At 39.8% G+C, this 21,942-nt stretch overlaps 2 protein-coding genes across 3 annotated transcripts in view; one reads left to right on the top strand and one right to left on the bottom strand.

The window, feature by feature from the left end:
• Window positions 1–115: 115 nt before the first annotated feature.
• Window positions 116–13,637, bottom strand: atl1 (atlastin GTPase 1). Of its 2 annotated transcripts, none has more exons than XM_040042154.1 (14): window positions 13,303–13,637; window positions 11,500–11,750; window positions 10,977–11,111; window positions 10,413–10,517; window positions 9,768–9,818; window positions 8,525–8,581; window positions 8,315–8,407; window positions 8,013–8,151; window positions 7,374–7,501; window positions 7,178–7,234; window positions 5,880–5,951; window positions 5,368–5,799; window positions 3,605–3,619; window positions 116–2,062 (listed from the first exon to the last, which is right to left on the bottom strand). In XM_040042154.1, the coding sequence occupies exons 1-14, from the start codon at window positions 13,340–13,342 to the stop codon at window positions 1,949–1,951; spliced, it is 1,689 nt and encodes a 562-aa protein (XP_039898088.1). In that variant the 5' UTR covers window positions 13,343–13,637; the 3' UTR covers window positions 116–1,948. The 2 variants fall into 2 exon arrangements, with proteins under 2 accessions (XP_039898088.1, XP_039898089.1); XM_040042155.1 differs by having other exon boundaries at window positions 13,309–13,635.
• Window positions 13,638–14,551: 914 nt separating this feature from the next.
• map4k5 (mitogen-activated protein kinase kinase kinase kinase 5) overlaps window positions 14,552–21,942 on the top strand; it is a 28,072-nt gene continuing 20,681 nt past the window's right edge. Inside the window, 3 exon segments of the mRNA XM_040042601.1 lie at window positions 14,552–14,977; window positions 15,300–15,530; window positions 19,147–19,204. Of these exon segments, the coding sequence (XP_039898535.1) occupies window positions 15,423–15,530; window positions 19,147–19,204 (166 nt within the window). The 5' untranslated portion in view covers window positions 14,552–14,977; window positions 15,300–15,422.

Genomic DNA, 21,942 nt, shown 5'->3' with positions numbered 1-21,942 from the left:
TTTAAAACACTGCCGGTACGCCTCGTCGGACTTGTATTTAAAACATTTCTGATTGTAAGAAAACTCAAGTCTAGATTTCATTAATTTGGTCCATCTTTATTAGGTCTTTTCTTTGCAACTGAATTTTTTTGCAATGCGTGTGCTGAAAACTAAGCAGAGTCAATTTGAAGGAGCTCACAAAAAAAGGTTGATTCATTTGACCTTTCAGTCCTCCCACCACATTGAGAGGTGATGCTTTAGGAATGAAAGAAAAGCTCTGTCTCACAGATGAGATATTCCAACACAGTGTAAACAAATACTGTTCTTCTGACTTCTTAATGGACACAACACCCAAAAACATAGTCATGAAATAGAAAGGGATTTCAGAACATCACGAATCTTAAACTGGTCTTGGATGGTTCTTTGTGTGAAGGCCTCGCTGATGTTGATTATAGATTGTGGAAGACTCTAGAAGCCACTCTGCTGCAGTGCCTTTAAATTTTCAACCCTTGAGGTCGAACCTCACTATAAACTTGCTAAATATGCATGACAGTGTTCCTGTACGGTTGGTGAGCAGATCTAAATGGGAGGGGGGAAGAAAAAGAAAAAAGACATAGAAAAGTTTTGCTGCAGCTTTGTATGTGATGCAGACATTTTACAGCGCAGTGACTCAAGGAGTTAAAACAGTGACCGCAGTTGTACAAATATACAGTAACAGTCTACTAAGCCGAAGTATTCAAACACCAAAAAAGAGCCATCACCGATACAAGCCTTTTGTTTAAAAATGCAAGCTGTTGTGGAAACACAAAAAGCCTCTTTCACCATGCAGCAGTTTTGCACAGATGATTCGGTTTAAGTGTGAGAAGATGATGAAAGAGATGTGGAATGAGGCTCCGTTTCCAAAGCAGGCCTGTCGCCACGCCTAATAGCATCTAGCTTTGATTCCCCCGGTGGCCACAGAATAGCTACATTCCTCGGATTTGCTCGAACATTCAGTGAAACACACAACAATGGCTTCGGCAGCCCCCGCCCCCCCCCAACTACATCACAATGGAAACCTAACCTTGCTCTTTCCTCCCAAACCTCAAAAGCCAAACGCACATATAACGATCACTGGGATGATGCGTGATTACAAAACTGCAAGCAGACTATAAAGTGAGATAATGTCGGCTATGTTATGTAAACTTTTGTCTCTTCCACCAGTGCCGTAGCACACAGATACACCAAGCCCTAAAACTAACTCGTGTGCCATGGAGTGTCTGCATGTAGCCAGGCTGCAGCAGGTGAGAAATCTTTTTTTTCTCTTTTTTTTTTTTACATGTTATGGCACAATACCAGTTAGTCACAACCATTCAGCTATTTTTTTATAAAGTATACCTGCTTTTAGAGCTTAAAGATGACAGACATTAACCACTTACCATGCTGATGATGTTTGTAACGCCTCATTATTTAATATACAGTACATATTTTGTCTTTCAAACATTGCAGGTCATAGATATTGTTCCTTATAAACAACACTAAAACTTCAAAGAACAGAACAATTGTCACAAACGGGGGTTTCACAGATTTGAATATACTTTAAAAATCATTGTCAGTGACGAATGATGGAGAAAAAAATAAAAATAAACGCTCGATGAGAAATAAACAGCAGTCTCCTCCAGCAGAGTGCCCGCGGTATTTGTACAGGTGTGTTTGCTTCACGAACTAAAGGTGAAAGACCATGACACATTGCATCCAATGCTTAGAAGCAGCCACCCACTGAGGAGATGCTCTCGGCATATGCATGAACATTAAACAGTCCGTTATAAGGGTTAAAGAAGTGAACGACCAGTAGTGGCTTGCTGCAGCAGCCAGTACCAGAGTTAAAGAGTGCCTGATGGGTGAGGGCATTCATCTGCCTTCCTCCTCCTCCGCTTCCTCCCTCGGTCCATCACGAGGAAATCTCTGACATGTTCTGTCTTTGAACTAATCAGTCCCTCTTCTTGTCCTGCTCCTCAGCCACCTCCTCCACCTGATGCCCGGGGAAGGCGTGGTGATACAGGTGCCTATGATTGGCTGCTACATTATACAGCTTGTAGAGAGCCTATGGAGAGAACATGGAGCTGGTTAGTTATTTATCTTATGGATTACTTTTGCAGGAAACACCGGAGTTACATTTTCACACATACACAAGATCACGACAACAAAGTCCATTCATTCATTTACCCATCATGCATGAACATGCTTATAGTATTAGAAAGCTGGTAAAGCTTATATTTCTAATATAAGCTGGTAAAGCTAAAGCTATGCACACATATTTTGTACAATGATCAGTGTATATCAAGTGGTTTATCACTGCATCTGTATACTTTTAGAAACAGAAACCGGGAGCTGGGATTTGGGTTTCTTCTTTAATCTAATCATATGGATTAGAAGCATTTCAATACTGATGTTTTTTTGACTTCCTTTGTACCTTTGTAGACCTGAAAACAAGTTATTCTTATATAACTTATTCACTCTGTTTGCTCTCTTTATTTCCACACTGCTGAAACATGCACAGCAGGCTTCCAGTGGCTACTTTTATCAGTTTTCTTCATTCATATTTGATTTGAAACACTAAATCAGCTGCTTCATAAATGTTACATCTGCTGATTCTGACAACAAAAAATGGAAAGAGAAAGTAAGCTCCCTGAGAGCTGTTGTAAACCAGCTTGATTTAAGCCTGATTTAATAAGCTTAAAATGGGAAATCAGGGAGCACTCAGTTGATGTCTATACACAGCCCACTGTTTACATATAAAATTTAAACTTTAGGTCATTTTTCAGGACAATCCGAGTATATTTTCTGCACAAAATATGAAAACAAACTCAATTTGAATTTGATTAACACGTCATTCACAATCATTCACAACTAAAAAGACTATAGAAGGTTAAAGATATGTAATATAATCTGCTTTAAAGTCAAATGCCATGGATTTATGAGTCTCGGCTTTTTCAGTTCTGGGCACATTTTGTTTCAGAAGTTTAGACCAGGAAGGGAAGCAGTCTGTTTGGAAAAAGCTTTGTTTGCATCGGGCCAACGGCATTAAAAACTGCCCTATTACCATAAAAATAGGCCTTTCATCAAAGTGCTGATCGGCCTAATAATAACTATTATTCATAGAGTAATATAACAATGCAAATTTTGATCCAAGAGGGAAATCATCTGAAATCTTAATTTGAAAATATCTTCAGCAACTGTTTAAACTATGTATAGACGAGCCCAATATGATTTCAACCATCAAAGCTGAAAGCAACCTGTTCATCAACAGTATTGAATCTCTTAGAGTGGAGAGGAGAGCAGAGGCCGTGATATCTGCTAAACTGAGATGGTTTACTGTAACAGAAAAATCAGGTGTTCATACTATTCATCATAACAGTCAAATAAAGTCATTAAAAATTAAGACAGAGAATTTTTAATTCATAAAGCAGCCTTAAGGTGTGAATTGAGGTGTCTTCATTCAGGGAACATAAGGCTGCGCAAGAGGAAATTTAACTGTAGCTCAGATAATTTGAGCAGAACTTGAGTTTGATGACAATAATCTCATAGAAATGCACCAGTAGCAATGTGTTCTTGTTAATACTTCCAATTGATTTGCTCTACTTACCTCGTTTGTGCTCCCCTGCAGAGGCGTTAAAAGAAACAAACATACAGTGTGAGCACATGTAGTGAACATGTAACACAAACAGCACAGACAGATTCTTCGTTAACAGTGCACAATTGTTGCTCTTAGGCTTGTATGGATTTGTTGCCGCCACTAATAAAGGAGGTTTTTGCCCCCTAGTGGTTTAAAGACACTCTTTCATTTCTAACAGATGTGGATGGATACTGTGTATTGTATTTGTCTTTAATGGCTAATTTTAAAGCAAAAAAGCCATATTCTCATATTAAAACAAAGTAAATGTGTACAGATAAAAGAAAAGGTAATGATTAATAATTATTAATTATTTTTACCAGTGACTCTGGTTTCATATGTTTTTCCTCAGTCTTCGTCCTTTGTAACACGACAGCTAGAGCAGCTAGAGCTCCAACCATGTGTTTTATTGCTAATAGCAAATCTCATATCTTTTGTGCTGCTGTTAAAGGCTAAAGATGTGAACGTTTCCCTTCTAAACCATGAGGTAATTTAATGACACACATCAGTGAAGTTGATTCAAAACACACTTTAACTAAAATACAGCAAAAGTTCAAAGTGTTCTGATAAAGTGGGGATATTGCATGACCTTTAAAGCGTCTGCTTATTTTTATTTGTTCTCTAAATAGGGTCAAAAACATTAAATCACTAGAGATTATTAGCTTATTTTAACCTTCTGATCCCCTAGTCTGCTGATATACTGCAGTTCACAGGAAAGGAGCTGATATGCATTATTATTTTAGTTTGTTAAAAATTTCTATGCTTATTCGGATGAAATTGCTCTTTAGTGTTTGTTTACAGTACAGCTTCAGATCCAGATGTCCAGCAGCAGCCTGTATTCAGTTTGAATATTGCTATAAACTGCTATGGATCCATTTATGTCTTTTATTTACTGTGACATTTAAATTCACCCAAAATGATAAAGCTGTAGCTTCTGCTTTCCCACATTCATTGATGAAGATTTCACATAATTAAGCAGTGTGTTGTCCCACTTGCTCTTATAATACTACAAATCTATTCTCTACTCGTAAAAGTGGGGGTACATGCTGCTCTCTGCTGCATCTGCATAAAGGGAAGGTTTGTACTGTATGTATTGATTTCCCAGTGATTGCACTGAATAATGCTACTGTCAGTGCTTGATGATTTGGTGGATTGCCTCAATCTGATTAAGAGACTGAAATAATTTTGTGCATGTTTTTCATCTTATCTGCTTTGCCACAAATGGTTCATTAAATTCTTTAATGACAGAGTCTTGTCTCGGGTTTGATAACTAAAGGCTCCACCCTAAAACGGGTGGAATATATATTAAAATCTTTGATTATTCACTCTGAAATATTCTTAGACAGTTTGCTTTTGAGGGTAACATTGTGATGTTTATCCAGTTGATTTGAGGTTTGCAAATGTGAAAAGGGTTGATTACATCTGGAAACATCATATTCCACTAACATTACAGGACACTGTAAGGACATTCTGTTTGGGAGTCGAGCCCCCGTAAAAGTTTGAACCTACAATCGTCCCTAAACTAATCAAACCGCAAGAGATACCAGACCTGATAACAGTATAAGTGCTCAAAACCTGAATGCATGTGATGATTTTCACTCACCTGACATCTTTTAAATTCAATACCAAACAAATCGTTCTCCTTTTTTCTTACTTTTATAAGTTGTACAAAGTCTAAGCAGCCACCATTACCATCTAACTACTGATAAGTTAGACAGGTTATTCTTTTTATTTACCTGGTCCCACAGCGCACCAGCAACCTGGTCAATGACGGCACCGAGTTCTCGGTATTCCCCAGAGTATCGGATGTAAGCCCAGGTGCACAGAGTGATCAGTGCCAGGCCGAGGATCATGTTGCACAAGCTGGCAATGATGTCCACGCCCACAAAGCCTGTGATACCCGCGGCTACGTACATGACAAAGATGACCACGAACAGTGTGGCCGGCGTGCGGGCTGCGTGGAAAATGTTCTTGGAGTCATTGTGCTTGATGTACTGGACGAACACCTCGTCGATCTCTCCCTCCAGCTGCTGCAGGTAGCGGCGGCTGAACTCTTCACCTCCCATCTTCTTCACACCCTTAAACACCTGCAGCGCCTCCTCTCTGATGGCGCTGTGTCGGGCTTGCAGCTCACTGGGGGCGAGGAAAGGCCGATCACCTCCACAGACCTGTGAGAAGTGACAGCAGTGAGTCGGTGAAGTCACTTGGTAGCTACTGGACTTTCACTTACAAATCTGTTTTCACCTACCTCCTCCATTTTCTTGTTGTACAGATCTTTTGCAGCTGCAACAGCTGCTAAATTATTTGCCTCAGCTGTGGCCTGAGGAGAAGCAAATGGAAATATCATGTAAGGATCAATGTCAGCAACCAGAAATTAACAGTATGGATACGCTTACAGCAGTGATCAGAGGTTTACGTCCACTCATCATTGATTTTCATGGTTATTTGGGGCTTTTAAGGATTTCTTTGAACTCTTCTTATATTATTATTAGATTCAGGCTCAAATATATACATACATCTAAGCTCATATTTTGTAGTATTTTTAGTAGCCATCAACAACCTTCTGGCATAATTATGGCTGGATATTTGACCACAGCCCTGGCTTTTAAGCATAGTCAACAAATTTTCACTAAGGTTGAGGTTGGGGCTTTGGGAAGGCCATTTCATAACTTTTGATGTGTGTTTAGGAACATTGTCTCATAAGTTTCCTCTAGCTGTTGATCTGAGACAAAGTTGAAGAATTTGGAGATAATCCTCCTCCTTTATTCCATCCACTTTGTGCAATGTACCAGTACCACTAGCAGCAAAACAGAGCATGATGCTAGCACCACCATGCTGAACAGCTTGTACAGTGTTCTTAAGTTTGAAGGCTTGAGCCTCGGTGGTTCCTGCGTTGTTCCTGAAAATCCTAATGAAGTTCCTCTCATGTAGGGGCAAGTTTGGGTTTTCTTCCAGACCTTAGCAAAGTGGTGACACATTTGTTTGAACTGATTATCTTGGAACCTGCAGTTGTTCAGAAATGGCTCCAAGAGACCTTCCTAACTTATCTAACTCTACATTTCTACTTCTTGGATCTTCATTGAGTTCCTTGGAGTTTCCCATTGTTCTGAGTATTGATCAATCCAATGATTGCTGTCAAACAAATTCTTTTTATGCGGCAAAGACAAACTACCAGTTGCTGTCAATCATGATCACTGATGAAAAGTTAACAGACCTCGGCTGTCACAGTTTAAAATACTGCGAGATCAATTACAAGACTAAAGTAACTGTAAATATATATTTCAACATGCATGTATACTTTTGACTCTCTGTGGAGTAGAGAAAATCCAAAAATTACAGTAATTAAATTTAAAATTGTGCACTTGATTTTTGTTATTTAAAGTCATTAAGGATATATGCCATCCAATCATCCTATCCTGAAAAAAAAAACAGTTCAAAGAACCCATTATAATCTCCAAATTACCATTAAAATAATGTCCAGATGAGTGTATGTAAACCTCTGACCATAGGTGTATCTTGAGTGCAAAATAATCATTAAAAATATACCTGTAGCATTGACTTTGGATGTGGCAGCTCCTCGCCTTGGTAAATTTTGATGTAAGCCTACAAATACAAAAAAAAAATACAAATGAAAAAGTTAATTTGTTACATTTGATCAGTCATATGTGGAAATATGGCACTTTAAATAAAGAAAGGACAGAGTCTGGTTATTGTGCACATCACCACGATGCTTTGTTCTAACCTTGAAATACTCCAGCAGGCCTCTGCACGTGATTTTGCTGCCGTTGATCTCCTTCACATCGATGTTGCGAGGACTGAGGAGCCAGGGGACCAAGACCGTCAGGTTGTTTATAAACTCACCATCAATCTCTAGACAGAGAGGACAACGACTGGTGAGTGTGTACAGCATGGCAAAGTCACTCACTGACAGCAGACCCAAAAAAAACCCTGCCCAGCAAGGCCTCGACGAGCATTAGAAAACCCTCCAGAGCCCTCATATCTCAATCTGAGCATTTCCAAGATATATCTAAACATGTCTGATCTATAGAGGCCCCACCAGCAACTTTTAAGACCTAATATCCTGATCGCAGATATCGCAGGACAGACCGAGAGGTTCCATGTCATGATTGAAGTGAGGGAACTAAACAATATTAGGTGTTCAAAACTAGAAGTACATTTGCAGAGTGCATCCTCCGCCAAGGTTAATGTCCAATGCTGATGCAGTATTTCAAATTTTATGGGGTCTTCTTTTGCCCGAGCGTCACCTCCTCACCAAGTTCCAAGAAATTTGGCTGCGAAGTTTTTCCCAAGCCTTTCACAAACAATACTATACCCGAATGAAAGGTGCATATGGTGTAAGTGAGCAATGAAGAAAATGTACCTTTGATTCTCCCATCAAAGTGTGGGTTGGTGGCCACTTTGAGGCCAGGGTGAGGCATCAGGAAGCAGGAGATGTTGGTGAAGCAGGAGTGGATGTGTTTCCGCACATTCTGCAGCTCTTCATGCTGGTTCTCTGAGATCTGCACCACAAACACGAAGACAACAAGTTTAAGATGTGCTTTGGTTAAGCTAGTCTCAGCAGCAGTAAGCAACCACATCACTGCAAAGGCTGCACAGGAAACTGATGTGACAGGACTGAAAGTGGTGTCACCTTCTATCTCAGTAACATCTGTGATGTCTGACCTTAAGTCTCTTCTCGAGGAACTTCATGCCGCCTTCCTGTCCATAGGGAAACTCATATGGAAAACTCCAGTCTCGAACCAAGAAAATCATGGACTAGAAAGGAAATTATAATTCTTGTGTTATAAAGTGGGCTCACTCACGCAAATAATTTTGAGACATAAAAATGTGTTAATAGAAATACTAAAGATATTTCTATTAAATAGAAAATACCTGGAATGGTTTCAGGAAAGTCTCCTCCATAGCTAGTCTTCCATACTCAGTGAAAAGCTGAAATAAAGTAACAATATTGTAACAAGTAATTTGAAGAACTAATGTGTGAGGATGATAATTCTGATATCAATATATAAACAAGTCAAAGGAGTTGTAGTACTGTGCAAAAGTCTTGAACCACACCCAATTTATCTATATTTTGCTAGGAAAAAATGGAAATAGCTCCAGTTACTGAAACATGTGAAACCATATATGAAAATACAGTTTATAAGGCATAAACAAAGCTCCTCTTTGGATTGTGGCCACCTTTTATTATGTCTTGTTTCAAGATAATCCCACACTGCTTCAATAATATTGAGGTGGGGAACCCAATCTACAACTTGCAGTGTTTCATTGTATTTTTTTCTTTCGAGGTATGCTTTTGCTGCATTGACAGTGTGTTTGTGTTTGATCCTTTTCATTGTTAAAAAATAATCTGAAAGAAGAGTATGGTAGACATAGGAAGAGATGGAGGAAGATGTGGCAAACCTAAAGGGACAAGCCAAAAGAAGAAGTCATGTTCAAAATTAAGACCTGCTGCCACTGATTTTCAGTCCAGTTCTTGTGTAATCTGGCCTACACCAGTCCTTTCACTCGGTTTCCCTTCCTTATAAATGGCTTCAGCAGCCTCCCTTCCACTGAGACCATTTCTGATAAGGCTTTAGTAAACAGTAGATGTACCAACTGAAGGGTCAGATGCATCTGTATAGTCCAGTGTCAGATCTTTGCTGGGTTTTTTTTTTCTGGTTTCTTAAGTTCACGACTTTCAGATACTGTTCACGTGCTGTAGATGGTTTATTTTAGACCTTTCATTTCTTTTTTTGTCCTCCGCTTGTTCAGTTTCCTCAAATTTTTAAGGACATACAGCACACCATGCTGAGATATGACATGCTCATACTTTGAGCTATGTGCTCTTTTTATGCTTAAATGATTCATAGGTGAGTGTTAAGTGGTTTATCGAGCAAAACAAAAAAACATTCCTGTGAAAACGGTCAGACACAACAACTAGACTGAAAATGAGTAAAAAGCAGCCAAAGTCCAAAAAGAAAAAGAAACTTTAAAAGACTGTCAGAAAGCCTGGAGAACTATTGATCAAGACCACTTTAAAATATATAAGAAGGTCTGGTGAAACGAAAGGACGGGGGTAGCTGAGGACTTTAGTGCAGTACTGTATTTTCCTGTAATAACTGAAAGGCAATTTTACCTGCAAGTGCTGAAGGTCGTCCTCTTGCACATTCTGTGAGATGTTGTAAACCTGAGAGAGGCCATTGAGTTAGAGGGTTATTTTCTTTAAACATGTACAACTTGAAGAATGTGGTAAATCTGTCCAGGTTAAATTATTGACCAAATAGTCCATTAGGCATTAAGGAACAAACGGGACTAGCAGGCATAATATGTAACACCTGTGTCTTAGTTTGGTGTGTTAGCATGGAAACCTTTGTTATAAATCTGAGCTTGTTACAAACAGAGGAACTATTTTATTTCCAAAACAAGCATGCAGCTAATTAACATTAGACCTCCGCCGAAAGAGGAAACAGGGTAGGGACAGATGGGCCATTTCTTCTGAACAATGATGCAGTTGGCAGGTGTGCTTGAGTAGAAAGAAAAGAACTAGTTTTGGAGACTTTTCACCCAAAACTAGACGTCAGTCTTGTGGTGGCGCTATAGGAAAACTTCTGGGGTCATTAACGTCTCTAAAGAATTTCATGACAGTTTTATTTAAAAAAAAAAAAAAATCATCACTAAGATAGTCCATCCCAAACAAACTTCAAAGTACATGCATGCATTTTTACAAATACTTAGTCTTTTCTAAAGCTAAGCTGGATCAGATGACTGAAGCTCACTGCACCTGCATGGAGCTTATCATGGTGCTCAAGGCGAACACAGTGGCTGAATCCCTCAGCGTCGACTGGCTGTCAAATGTGCCTTGCGTGTCCATTAGCAGCACAGCAACCTGTGTGAGGAGACAGATGAACGCATTCACCTTTGCTGCAGGAGTCAATATGTTCGCCGTGGATGTGCTGTACTGAGGAAAGTGAGTTTTAATACAGCGTGTGGAGTGTTTACACTCCAGAGAACAGAAAGTGCCTAAAGCAACCATTCATGTTGCTCAGCTCGTTTTGAATGAAACTAAAAAGAACGACCAGCCTTTGATGCAAAATGTTAGAAACATTTGGCTGATGCAGGTATAAAAAATGTCCTAAACCACAAAAGACTCCTTTCAAGTTATCCAACCAAAGCTGCAGCTACGACTGTGAAGGTGAGAAGCTTTAAGATGACCTGTTGCCAGGCTCATTGAGAATATAAAGGTGTCACTGTAAAGAGGTTAAACAAGTATATGTGTGATATTTAATTAAGCGCTCAATTGCACTTTAGCCTACTCGTCCAGTCGTGGGATGAAATACAGTCTCACCTTTCTTCCGTCTGGTTTGTCCACCAGAAAGACCTCGCTCCAGATCTGGATCCCGGTGGTCTCCCTCTCTGAGCCGCCCCTCCAGGAGAAGCCGGTCAGAGGTTCTTCTGGATTGCCGAGCCAGTTTTCAGACGCCTGAGCACCGACAGATGTCAGCAGATGTTAGGCTAACAGGTCATTTTACCCTCAGTGGCTTTGAAATATTGCTCTTTTTTTTAAAATTTGATCTGCTGCTTGAAAAAAAAGAAGGTATAAATAGGATAAAGGAAGATAAAGAAATGCATAGCCATTTTAATCCAAGATTACTGTACATAAGCAGGTTGGTGCATGCATGTAGTAATATAATATCATAAATATTCTTCTTTTTTGGCAGTTCCTTTGCTATATTTGAATTTTTTATGTGCTACATCAACTCACAAGCTAAATCGGGAACTTTTCCACCAGCACGACTGAGCCGATTCACGCACACAGACTGTATGATCTATACCACGCAGACTGGAGTAATGCTTTTGCAGAGACTTACATGGTTGTACATGTAACGCAGCATAAAGTCCATGAGGAAAGACTTGCCCTTCCGGAAAGCCCCGGCCACGGAGATGGCCACCACTTCACGATCTCTGACCTCCTCAGACAGCAGGATGCGGCTCAGCGCCGCCTCATCCAGCTCAAAGGTGTGGTCATCTTTGACCAGCAGCACTTGGATGGGCCGAGCTCGTCCGTCTGGCTCCTCCTCCTCCGAGCTCCAATCATAGACATTTTTATCACTGAGGGACCCTGGAAGAGAAGACAGTCGTGGGAAATCATAAAACCTGAAGCAAGAAAACAGCATTAACATTACAGTCAAACACAGAGATGAAGGCAAAATGTTTTATTTAAAGAATTTGTTGTGTCAATGAAACACCAACTAAAATGTTGTTGTGTGAGTTACTGAACAGCGAGAACTTCTTCACAGTGATGATAAGCGCACTTAGCAGTCCATTAAGTGAGGAAACAGGAAAGTTGAGTCCATTACTCCTTCCTGTTTCAGCTCCAGATCAATAGCATGGCCTGCAAGCTTGTTAATAATATTCCTAATGAATCAGGCCACACTCTTTTTATCCAATGAGATCATGTGCATTCGAAGGTTTTTACCGTACTTTTCCATGCAATGACTCAGTGTCTTTCCAGTCTCTGCTGTCTCATGTACAGTGTAAGGGCTAAATGGGCTTCCTGCAATGATTGGAGGCTTTCTGAGCTCCCAAATTCCCCACACTGTAATGTTTGTTTACTGAAGACGAAACAAAGTCCAAACACACACCACTAATTCCAATCACTGCAGCTGTGGTGTTAATTTTGAGCTTTCAATGCAAATCAAAGCATGGATACAACTCTTTAAAAAAGCAGCAGTGACAGATTAAGGAGTAGCAGACAAAATTTTAAGGATGTGTTAAATGATTAATAAAGGGTGCCAAGAATGCACGGTGAATAATTCAGCAAGGAATCATCCAAGGTTTCGTCTCAGGCTTGAAGGGGACTATCAGGGTGGATTCACATCTCTTGCGATGGCCTCTTCAGCCAGGCCTGGCATCATGAGCCTGCCTGGTTAACCTGATCGTGTTCCTCTGCTGCTGCTGTTGCTCTTAAAACAGCCAAAGACGTCAGAAGCGGTCTGCTTAAAGTGGGTCAGCCCAGATAAACTCTCTGATGACAAACAGCAGCATTTCACCCTTTCCCCCCTCACTCCCAATGCAGTCATTCAGCCCCTTCCTTCCCCTTGCAGGCCTGAATTTATAGTTAACACAGAGCATAGCGTGATGTCAGTGACAATCACCAACAGTGATGATGGCATTAACGGTCAGGGTGCAGATGGTGGTCCTGAGGATGATGAGAGGCTATCTTCTGATGCAATATTACATAATTGTATGCCAGATGCACCACGTACAATCACGAGAAGCTCACTGTGATAAACAAAATACACCAGAAGCTGGTTTTCAGGCCTCTTAGGGAGGTCCAGAGAGCACTAACAGACATTTCCCTACGCGCTGATCACTGAATAAAAATATAATATGTCTTAGAAATACAGGTCTGTGCTTGCTTATGCCTGATTAGACAATATTCCTGCAGAGACTCACAAAAGCACGTATTTCTCACGATAAATGGCGTCATGCATTGCTGCATTCAAATAAATAAACACTGGTCATGATACGGTCAAAACGAAACCAAGCCTTTCATCATGGAGTCTAAGATAAACATCTTACTGGCTTACACCCTCTCCTCCTCGGCAGGGAGGATAAAAAACGGTTTGTGCCGTCAAGAAAAGCAATGAAATATGAAATACTGTACGTACACTCACCCCAGCTGTCTCTTTCTGGACGGTGTTTCGCCATAATACTGTCCTTATATCCCTTTGATTGTGGGTTACTGAGCGACCCTAGTCGGTAGTCATGAGTGTATATCGTGGGCTGGGAGAATGCCCTGGCTCCACCAAAACGATGCTCGTCTCGCAGGAGGATGATGGAGCTTTTATCCTCAATGCGATGCAGCCATGCTGTATCTCGCTAGGGGGCGCAGTTCTAAAGCAGCAGCTTGAGGCATGGGACGACAGCTGCAGTTCAGCTTATATTGCAATGTCTACAGAAAAGAATGATTAACGATTATGTTCTTGAAAGTGCGACCAGAAACGCATTTCTTTGTCGCTGCCTTCACGTGAAATTTTAGCTTCTACCGGCAGGTGGCGGTAATTACACAGAGGTTGAAAGGTATGCCCCCTTCATGTGCGCTTTTGTAAAAATGTAAATTCCAAATGGGTAAAACAGTAGTCAGTATGTTGTTAAAATACTACATTCAATAAATAAATAAATACAAATTCCCCTCTTTATTGAACTGTTACTATACGTTGAACTGAACTGTAACTTTATGAAAAGAAAACATCAACTCATTAAAACAATTACCCATATCATATTCTAACACATGGATAAATATTATTGCCTTAAAATAAACCACTTTCATGTTGGGTAATAAAGGAAATTACGGGTTATCTGGTTTTAGACCTATTGATATCAGATAATTATTTCACTTAAATTGTATTTTTTTTAAAAAAAAAAAAAGAATAACTTAAAATATTACTATAATCATACATCAAAAAAATTCAGACCTTTTTCCACCAACCCTTTGAAAAATAAAGATATTCTCTTATTTAGAATATTTTTATTATTCCTGATTGTATTTTGTGGCATGAAATTATGCTTGTAAAGCATTTTCAAATACAGTAATACCTGCAAATGATAACTTTAAGGGGTCATAATTACATCTCAACAGAAATTTTATTCATCCAACTTTTTTTTGAAAAGATATGCTGAGATACTAAACCATAACTACATCAAAAACGAGCCCATAAATCAAAATTTGGTTTGAATAGATAATAAAGAAAAAGTCCTATTTTAAAAATGAGACGTCTAGATACATTTCATGTGCTTTGAATGCCCTTTATATTTTTATTTCTTTATTACAAATCGAATACTTTTGTTATATTATTAACGATGTAATAAATACGTGATTGTGGTTAGATTATTTTCCGTGATGCACTCGAATGCAGCAGCGTCCAATAACTGCGACTCCACAAAGATTAGTAACACACTGTTGCTTTTAAGGGAGCGTGTTATTTCAGTAAATCCAACAGTTTATTGTTTATGTAGTCTAACGTTAGTATTCTACCCATGAGCCCGAGGCTAATCTAAAACTGTCAGCCGAGGGAAATGGCATGGCAACGGCAAAACTTAACGCTGGCTTGCGGGGATTTGAAGTCGACCCTGTCGCTTTTTCTCTGAAGGAGTGAACTGCAGCAGCAGCAGCAGGACCAGCAGGACCAGCAAGCGAGTGAAGTTTACTACTGTTCCCTCGATAACAAAAGAGGGGGACCGCCTTTGTTTTTTTGGATAACTATTCGACGCCATCGCACAGTTAAAAGCCTGAAAACGATTCGGAGTTCAAGACATGCTCCCGCCGTGTTTGTGTTGTTGAAGGTATACACTGTTGAAGTTAGAGCCAGCCGAGAAGCTAACTTTAGCCAGTTAGCTAGCGTTAGCTGACCCGCCCGGATGCTAAGCCTCTCACTGGCTCTGGCTAATTGCTGGAATGACCACAACCTGCATGTTAATACCGTTATAATAGTCACTGTTTTTAAATGCTTGTCTCTTTATTACTTTTGAGGAGTAGTTGGCGGTAAATTAGTTAGTGCTTGCGTGACAGATGTCAAAGCTAAGCTCGTCCAGGGTTATTAATAGAGATTAATACTCGCTGTTTTTCTTTTGTGCACTTTTCCCCAAAAAACTTTCCACCTTTCAGGACATGGACAACAGGGACGGGCAGTCTGAGTAACACTGACTCAAAACCATTGTTGCATCAGATCATCGACACCACCGTTGGTCAGTCCAAATAAATGTAAAGGCATCTCTGGGTCAAGGTACCATGGATATCTTTACCCGGCCAAGCAATGAAATCCAAAGGAGGAACCCTCAGCATGACTTTGAACTCATTCAGAGGGTTGGAAGTGGCACATATGGAGACGTGTATAAGGTACAGTGATGTTCCCACAGTCTGTCATTAGAGCTAGAGATAACATAACCCACCACATCATGACTAATCAGGCTGTCGCTGTAATTTAAGCCAGAGTGGTGTTTGCTTTGTAAGCCATGATAACATGTGGCAAACACATTGACAGGAGCTTTTGAGTGAGAGCCAGGTTGTGCATCCATTCATGCGCCAAACATTGCATATGGTGGCGCTTACTGTTTTTTACTTTGTTATCATATTTTATTGGTTGGATCAGTTTGTTACCTGTATTTTCCTGCTTGTGGAGGCAGTGTTGCTAAACCAGTTTGACTGTTGTGCTCAGGTCGTTGCTTGTATCTTCTTGTTAGTTTGCTCTACCACTTTTGGTGGAGACAATGCAACATACATCAGAAATACATTCACCACTTACTTCAATAGGTACACCTGTTTAGCTGCTTGCTAACTGAATATGTCATTAGAGAGTCACATGGGAGTAACTCAACAGATAGGCATGTGGACATGGTCAAGATGGCCTGCTGAAGTTCAATTTGAACATCAGAATGAGGAAGAAATAAAGGTGATTTAAGTGACTTTGAATGTGGTTGTTGGTGTCAGATGGATAGTCTGAGTATTTTTGAAACTCTTTATCTACTGGGATTTTCCACCACACTATCATTGGTTGGCTTTACAGATAATATCTGAAAAAGACAAAAAGTGCCCAGTGAGCAGCAGGGGAAAATGCCTTGTTGATCCCAGATATCAGAAGAGAATGGCCAAAATGCTTTAGGCTAATAGAAGGGCAAGAGTAACTCAAATAACCACTCGTTCAGCATACCTCGTTATACAGAAGTATGCAGAAGAGCATCTCTGAATGCATAACATGTCTAACCTTGAACCAGATGGGCTACACCAGCTTATGTTGTAAATTGCCCTTACTTAGTGTACAGTCTCTTATTTCTTATTTTTTATTTGCATTTTCCATCTGCCTGTCACTTTGCTGCTGGAAGACTACAGTTTCCCCCAGTCAGGGTCCATAAAGGATATTTCTATTCTATCCTATTGTTCTTTGAAATGCGGTGGAACAGGAGATTCACATCATGGATGTGCACGTGACAAATGTGCAGCAACTGTGTGATACTATCTGTTAATATGGGCCAAAGGAATGTTTTGAGCACCTTGCTGAATCTGTGCTGTAAAGATTTAAAGCAGTTCTGAAAGCGAAAGTGGCTCCAGGACAGTACAAGGACGTACCTAATAAAGTGGTCAGTTACAGTACATTGTGTGATGCATGACTTTTCAGAATAAGAGTTCAGCTGTCAAATTTGTGTTTAGTTTTTGGACATGGATATAGAAAGACTGTCAGCAATAACATATGATTATTTGGTTCCTTTTTCTCACTTGCATATGCGCTATATTTATTTTGCAGCTTTTTGTGAGACAGTCTAGTTTCGTAAGTTTTTCTTTTTGGGGTTTTTCCTTTTTTTGTGGAAAAACTGGGCAAATAGTCTTGAGTCTACAGTCTTTTATTGCAGTTAAAACCAGAGGTCCAAAGTAAGAAACAGTAGAGAGAGAGTAATTGACTGTTCGGGTGATTTGTTACCATGTTCTTCTTGAAAAATGGCAAAGCTTTACTTGTTCCAGCTGCACATTTATGAGGATTTGCTCCTTTTCTTTGTCAGATTGTTGTGAACCTCAAACATCTGGAGAATCCCCATAGAAAATCGAATGATTATATTAGTGCGTTGATGTATTTGTTTCAAGCCAATGCTGTTTTGCGTATGTGTTATTAATTTGCTGGGTATAGCCGACTAACTGCCAGATGTTTCCCACTGTTTGTCTGGCTGCGGCGAGGTGCGTTTTGCTGGAGAATTTTCTTGTTTATCCATCTGTTGCACACAAACAGACGAGCCATCTGATGTAGACGTGATGGTTCAGCCGGGCTCACATGGCCTCCCTCCATACAAAGCCTTCCTGGCCAGCGAGCCAGCCCACCCTCCACCCCCAGACAGGCCACCGGTGGTATGCTGCGCCTGGTATTCTCCCGGAGCTCACAGGCTCAGAGCTGCAGTGAGTTGAAATATGATCAGGCCCCTGTCTAAACATGCGTTTCACTATGGGTGTGTTCTGCCCTGCATTGACAGAGAAAGCGCCTTTAGATTTGGGAAAAGTCCTCAGCATGGCATTCCTCACCTTTGAATGTTTACTACATGTGAATATATTGGTTTAACAATTTCATGGCATCTCTGTGGAGGTTATTTTGGTTTTCTTTAGTTGTAGAGTAATTCCCCAGGTTTTGAATCTTTTTCTGGTCAATTTCCTGTCATATAACACAATTAGAAAGGGAAAAACCAATCTTGGAAGGCCAGTAGATGAATGGAGTATCGATGGCTTTGAAAATATTTGCATCAAAGTTGAGTGTTGAGGGACAAAGAGGGAACTAAGGGATACTGTAAATAGTCAGTCACTTGTAGTAAAATCATTCTAGAAGCTAGTCTCACCACTCAGCAGCCATCTTAGTTACACATCCATTATTTGACCAGCTATTTTACAGCCTTATCTAAATTACTTATATTTTGATTGTCACAAGGGCATTAAAACTGCACTTATAGGCTCAACAATCAAATTTGACTTAAAAAAAAATGCTAGAAAAGTTTTGTTTTCCCAAAATAATGGGGTACCTGGAGGTATTTTGAGTTGTGAAAAGTGCCAGGTCTTTCACACTTATGATGTTTACTCACTTTGTTCTATGCATATGTTCAGTTTGAAGGAATCAGCCTCACTGTAATTACCCTGAATTTGCGCAAACATGAGACCAGAGACGTGAGAGAGAGATGGAAAGAATCCTAATGGAAATGAGAAACACTGTCACATGCTACATATTCTCTGCTTCATCTCGTATGTGGGTATTATAATGAAAACTCCCCCCTTTAGTGGCTTATTTCTTAGGTTGGTTACTTCTGCTTCAGGAAGTAACAAACAGAGGTTCAACACAAATACTAAACACACTTGAGTTTAAAGCAGAACAGTCACATGCTCTCGTAATATGTGCACAGTAGGAAAAAATTGTTCTGTTTTCTTAAATGTCTTTATGTTTGTGTGCACGCAGCTGCATTTTAAACAGTTTAAAGCTTTGTTTGGGTTGCTGTTTACATGTGTGAATCACCACCACATTCCACTACTGAAAGATGCCCAGGCTGCCGGGTTTTGTGGTTTATGGCTGATTTAGCCGCTCGTCCAGACATTTCACTCTCTCGGATTAGGCAGCATCCCGTCTTGACCTGGATTTGGACTTCAGTGAAACCTGCTGTAGCACAGGACGTTTACACATGATGGATGCTTTGTAAATGAAATACAAACATGCTTGTCGGCATTATGAAGTGATTCAGGGAAGAAACAAAAAATTAACTGAGGAATGACTAAAATATGCAGACATTCAGACATTTATTCATAAGTCACAGACGGTGTCCGGCCTTTCCCTGGTGACTAATTTGTCTGGTTGGCCACAACTTCTTTTCTTTATTGAATTTTGTGTTCAAGTTTATTTGGTCTCTATAGTCAGTGTTTCAGTCAATACAGTTAACAGGCGGTGAGCAACCTACAGTTAAAGCCTCAGTTAAAATTGTGTTATTGTGTTTTTCAGGCTCGAAACATACAAACCGGAGAGCTTGCTGCTGTGAAGGTCATAAAGTTGGAACCAGGTAAGAGCTGTTACCTTTATTTCATTATCTCATCGCAGTGAAAAGAAAACGCACAGCTTTTTAGCATTTTACAGAAAAAAAACTCCCCTCAAATAACTGTAAAAAAATATTTTTTACTGCAACAAAACTGGACTTCTTATGTAAACTGAAGATTTTATTGGTATAATATTTATCAAGAAAAGGCAAATATCTAAACAGTGAAAAATAAATCTCATTTTCCCAGCAGGAGTATGATGTGTGGTTTTGTGTACAAGGAACAGAAAGACTGGTTCCACTTTGGGGTTTATGCTGGTAATGACCTAGTGACAGAGTTAGCACGATCCAGATTAGTGGGATTACGGCGAGGGCTTTGTACCACCAGCGACCAGACAGAGCTCAGCTGATTAACAGAGAAGGAGGACATTCACTCCTGTTTATGCTTTTCTTTCATTCATCACATCGCTGTCTGGGTCAATGAAGAATCATAGGATCACTAATCAGTGTTTACACTTGTTCTTCTTGTCAAATGTTTAAATGTTTGATCCATGAACTTGATATATATTATTATTATTCTATATATTATTGTGCGGTAGTATGGATTCCTGCAGGACAGAGCATAAAAGTATGAATTTATCCTGACTTGGTGGCCTCGGCTTATGACAATGACTGAGATCAATGGTGCTAAATTTGTCTGATGGAGACCACAAGCTGAATATTTCAACTACAAATTTCAGAAAGCTGAAGCTGGTTGAGGGCCAAAACATGTCCCATCTTGTTATGTAATGCAGTTGAGCCGCAACGTATTTTCTTTGTTTAATTTTTTTTCTGATGAAGGTTCTTGTTGATTAAGTTGAACGAAAGGCAGTTATAAAAACGTGCATCACATGTTTTGACTGCTCAAGGTAGAGTTTTTTTTAATTGGCAGGCTGGTCGTAAACAGATGCAAAGAAACATTTCTCGTCTTTCTTGTCACGTTTAACCTGTTAAAAAAAATTAGGAAAGTGAGCTGCATGCCAAAAGACAGACTTGGCAAGGGAGGAACGTTTCTTGTTTTTATGATGGACTGTGCAAAATGGTCGATATGACTTGTGCAGACTTGACAGGTTGTATAGGAATGATCAGAAAATATCAGATGAAGTGAGAAGGTTGGACTGCAAAGGCTTTAAAGCAAAAATTGTTACAGGTTAACTCAATAGATTATCAAGATGATCTAAACCTGTGTTCAGAGTTGCTTTCTTTTCTTTTCTTTTTTTTTTTTTGACCCAGCTTTGGTCAAAGAAGGACTCCTTTCTTTACCTAATCTTTCGCAAGAGGCCCTCCTTTCTGTGCTCGAGGTAAACAGCTTTGGGTGGACCATGCAATCAAACAGGTTTAACCAGGAGTGATGCCCGTAAGAAAATACGGGACAGAAAAAGAGTTAGGAGTGGTAAAACCTTCTGGTGGCGAGACTGTGGGGCTTTTGACTGCAGCATTAAAAGAAAAATAACCACTGAACCAAATTGGTGTGGGTTGTCACTGTGTGACCATTAATGACAAATGGAGAAGGCCATTTCTTTGTTTTCTTTTTTTGGTACAAACTCATAATCACTTCATCATTAGTCTGGTCGTCTTGTGACTCTGTAGTTTTTAAGTTCTGTGTGTTTGCAAAAACCTCCCAGCAGTTTCCACTAGAAATTCTCAGAACTATGTCACCAGACTTACCTTTTTTTTTTTTTTTACTTTCTTTTTTTTAAATTTCAACACATAAACAGTAACTTTTAATGTTTCCTAATCTTGTTTCTCATCTTTGGATGGTTCCAGTTAGCAGTCAGTAAAAATAAAGCCATCTTCTTCTACCGTCAGATATGTTTTTAAATTAAAAAAGGACTTTATTTCTGAGATTATCTGTAACAGGTTTCGACAAAAGTCTTACATGCTGAAATGAAACTTGACACGATGAGAGGCATAGTGTATATTGAGAGCAGGGGGAAGCGCTCGATCTGTGAGGAAGTGGCTAAACTCTTAGGCCTCTGCTCACCAAGAAGAGAAGATTGTGGGGTGACTTGTTATGTATTTTGTTTTCTGTACTAAGCTCACTCACTAAAATTACTCCTGCTCAAATTTTTGTGGCTCTTCAAACCCTTTGCTGTCAGTCAACAGATATATTTAAGATTGTTTGTGATCCACACTAGTTCTCCCTGTACACATGTGGTATGACATAGTTATAACCCTGTTCTCCAAGGTGAGGCTTCATGTAGGATTCCATGAAAAAAATTGGAGCTTTGCGTCAAAGCTGTCAAGCAGTTGCTTTCACAAGGTCCTGTGAGTGTGAGGCATTACTCATATTCTTATTATAGCTTCTTATCTACAGGACATTTAACAAATGGAGTGGAGGGAGTCAAGCAGAATTACGCCAATGCTCCACTTCCTCCTGTTGAGGCTTCTCTTGACCATATTGAGCACCGAGTAATTCAATCGTCATCATTGCACATGTTGAATGTGTAACAAAAAGTACAGAAGTAAAAACTATGGCAGTGTGTTGAGTAAATGAAAAAGAAACTTTACCAAGTAGATTTAATTGTGAATCTGATTAAAGCTTTTTAAAGGCACATTAACAGGAATATCCCAACGTGCGTGTAAAAAGCAGTTGGAGGTGTATTCGACTTTTGCAATACGTCTTCCTTCTGGTAAACTTTTCTTTGACATTTCAGCTATGTAAAAGCTGTAAGCAGAGTGTCTGACATGCCACCTTGGTGACTGAATGAGTTTTCGGGAAAAAA

This window comes from Simochromis diagramma, unplaced genomic scaffold (genome assembly GCF_900408965.1).
Source record: "Simochromis diagramma unplaced genomic scaffold, fSimDia1.1 OVJJ01000304.1, whole genome shotgun sequence".
NCBI classification, from domain to species: Eukaryota; Metazoa; Chordata; class Actinopteri; order Cichliformes; family Cichlidae; genus Simochromis; species Simochromis diagramma.
This window is presented reverse-complemented; position numbering and strand designations above follow the sequence as displayed.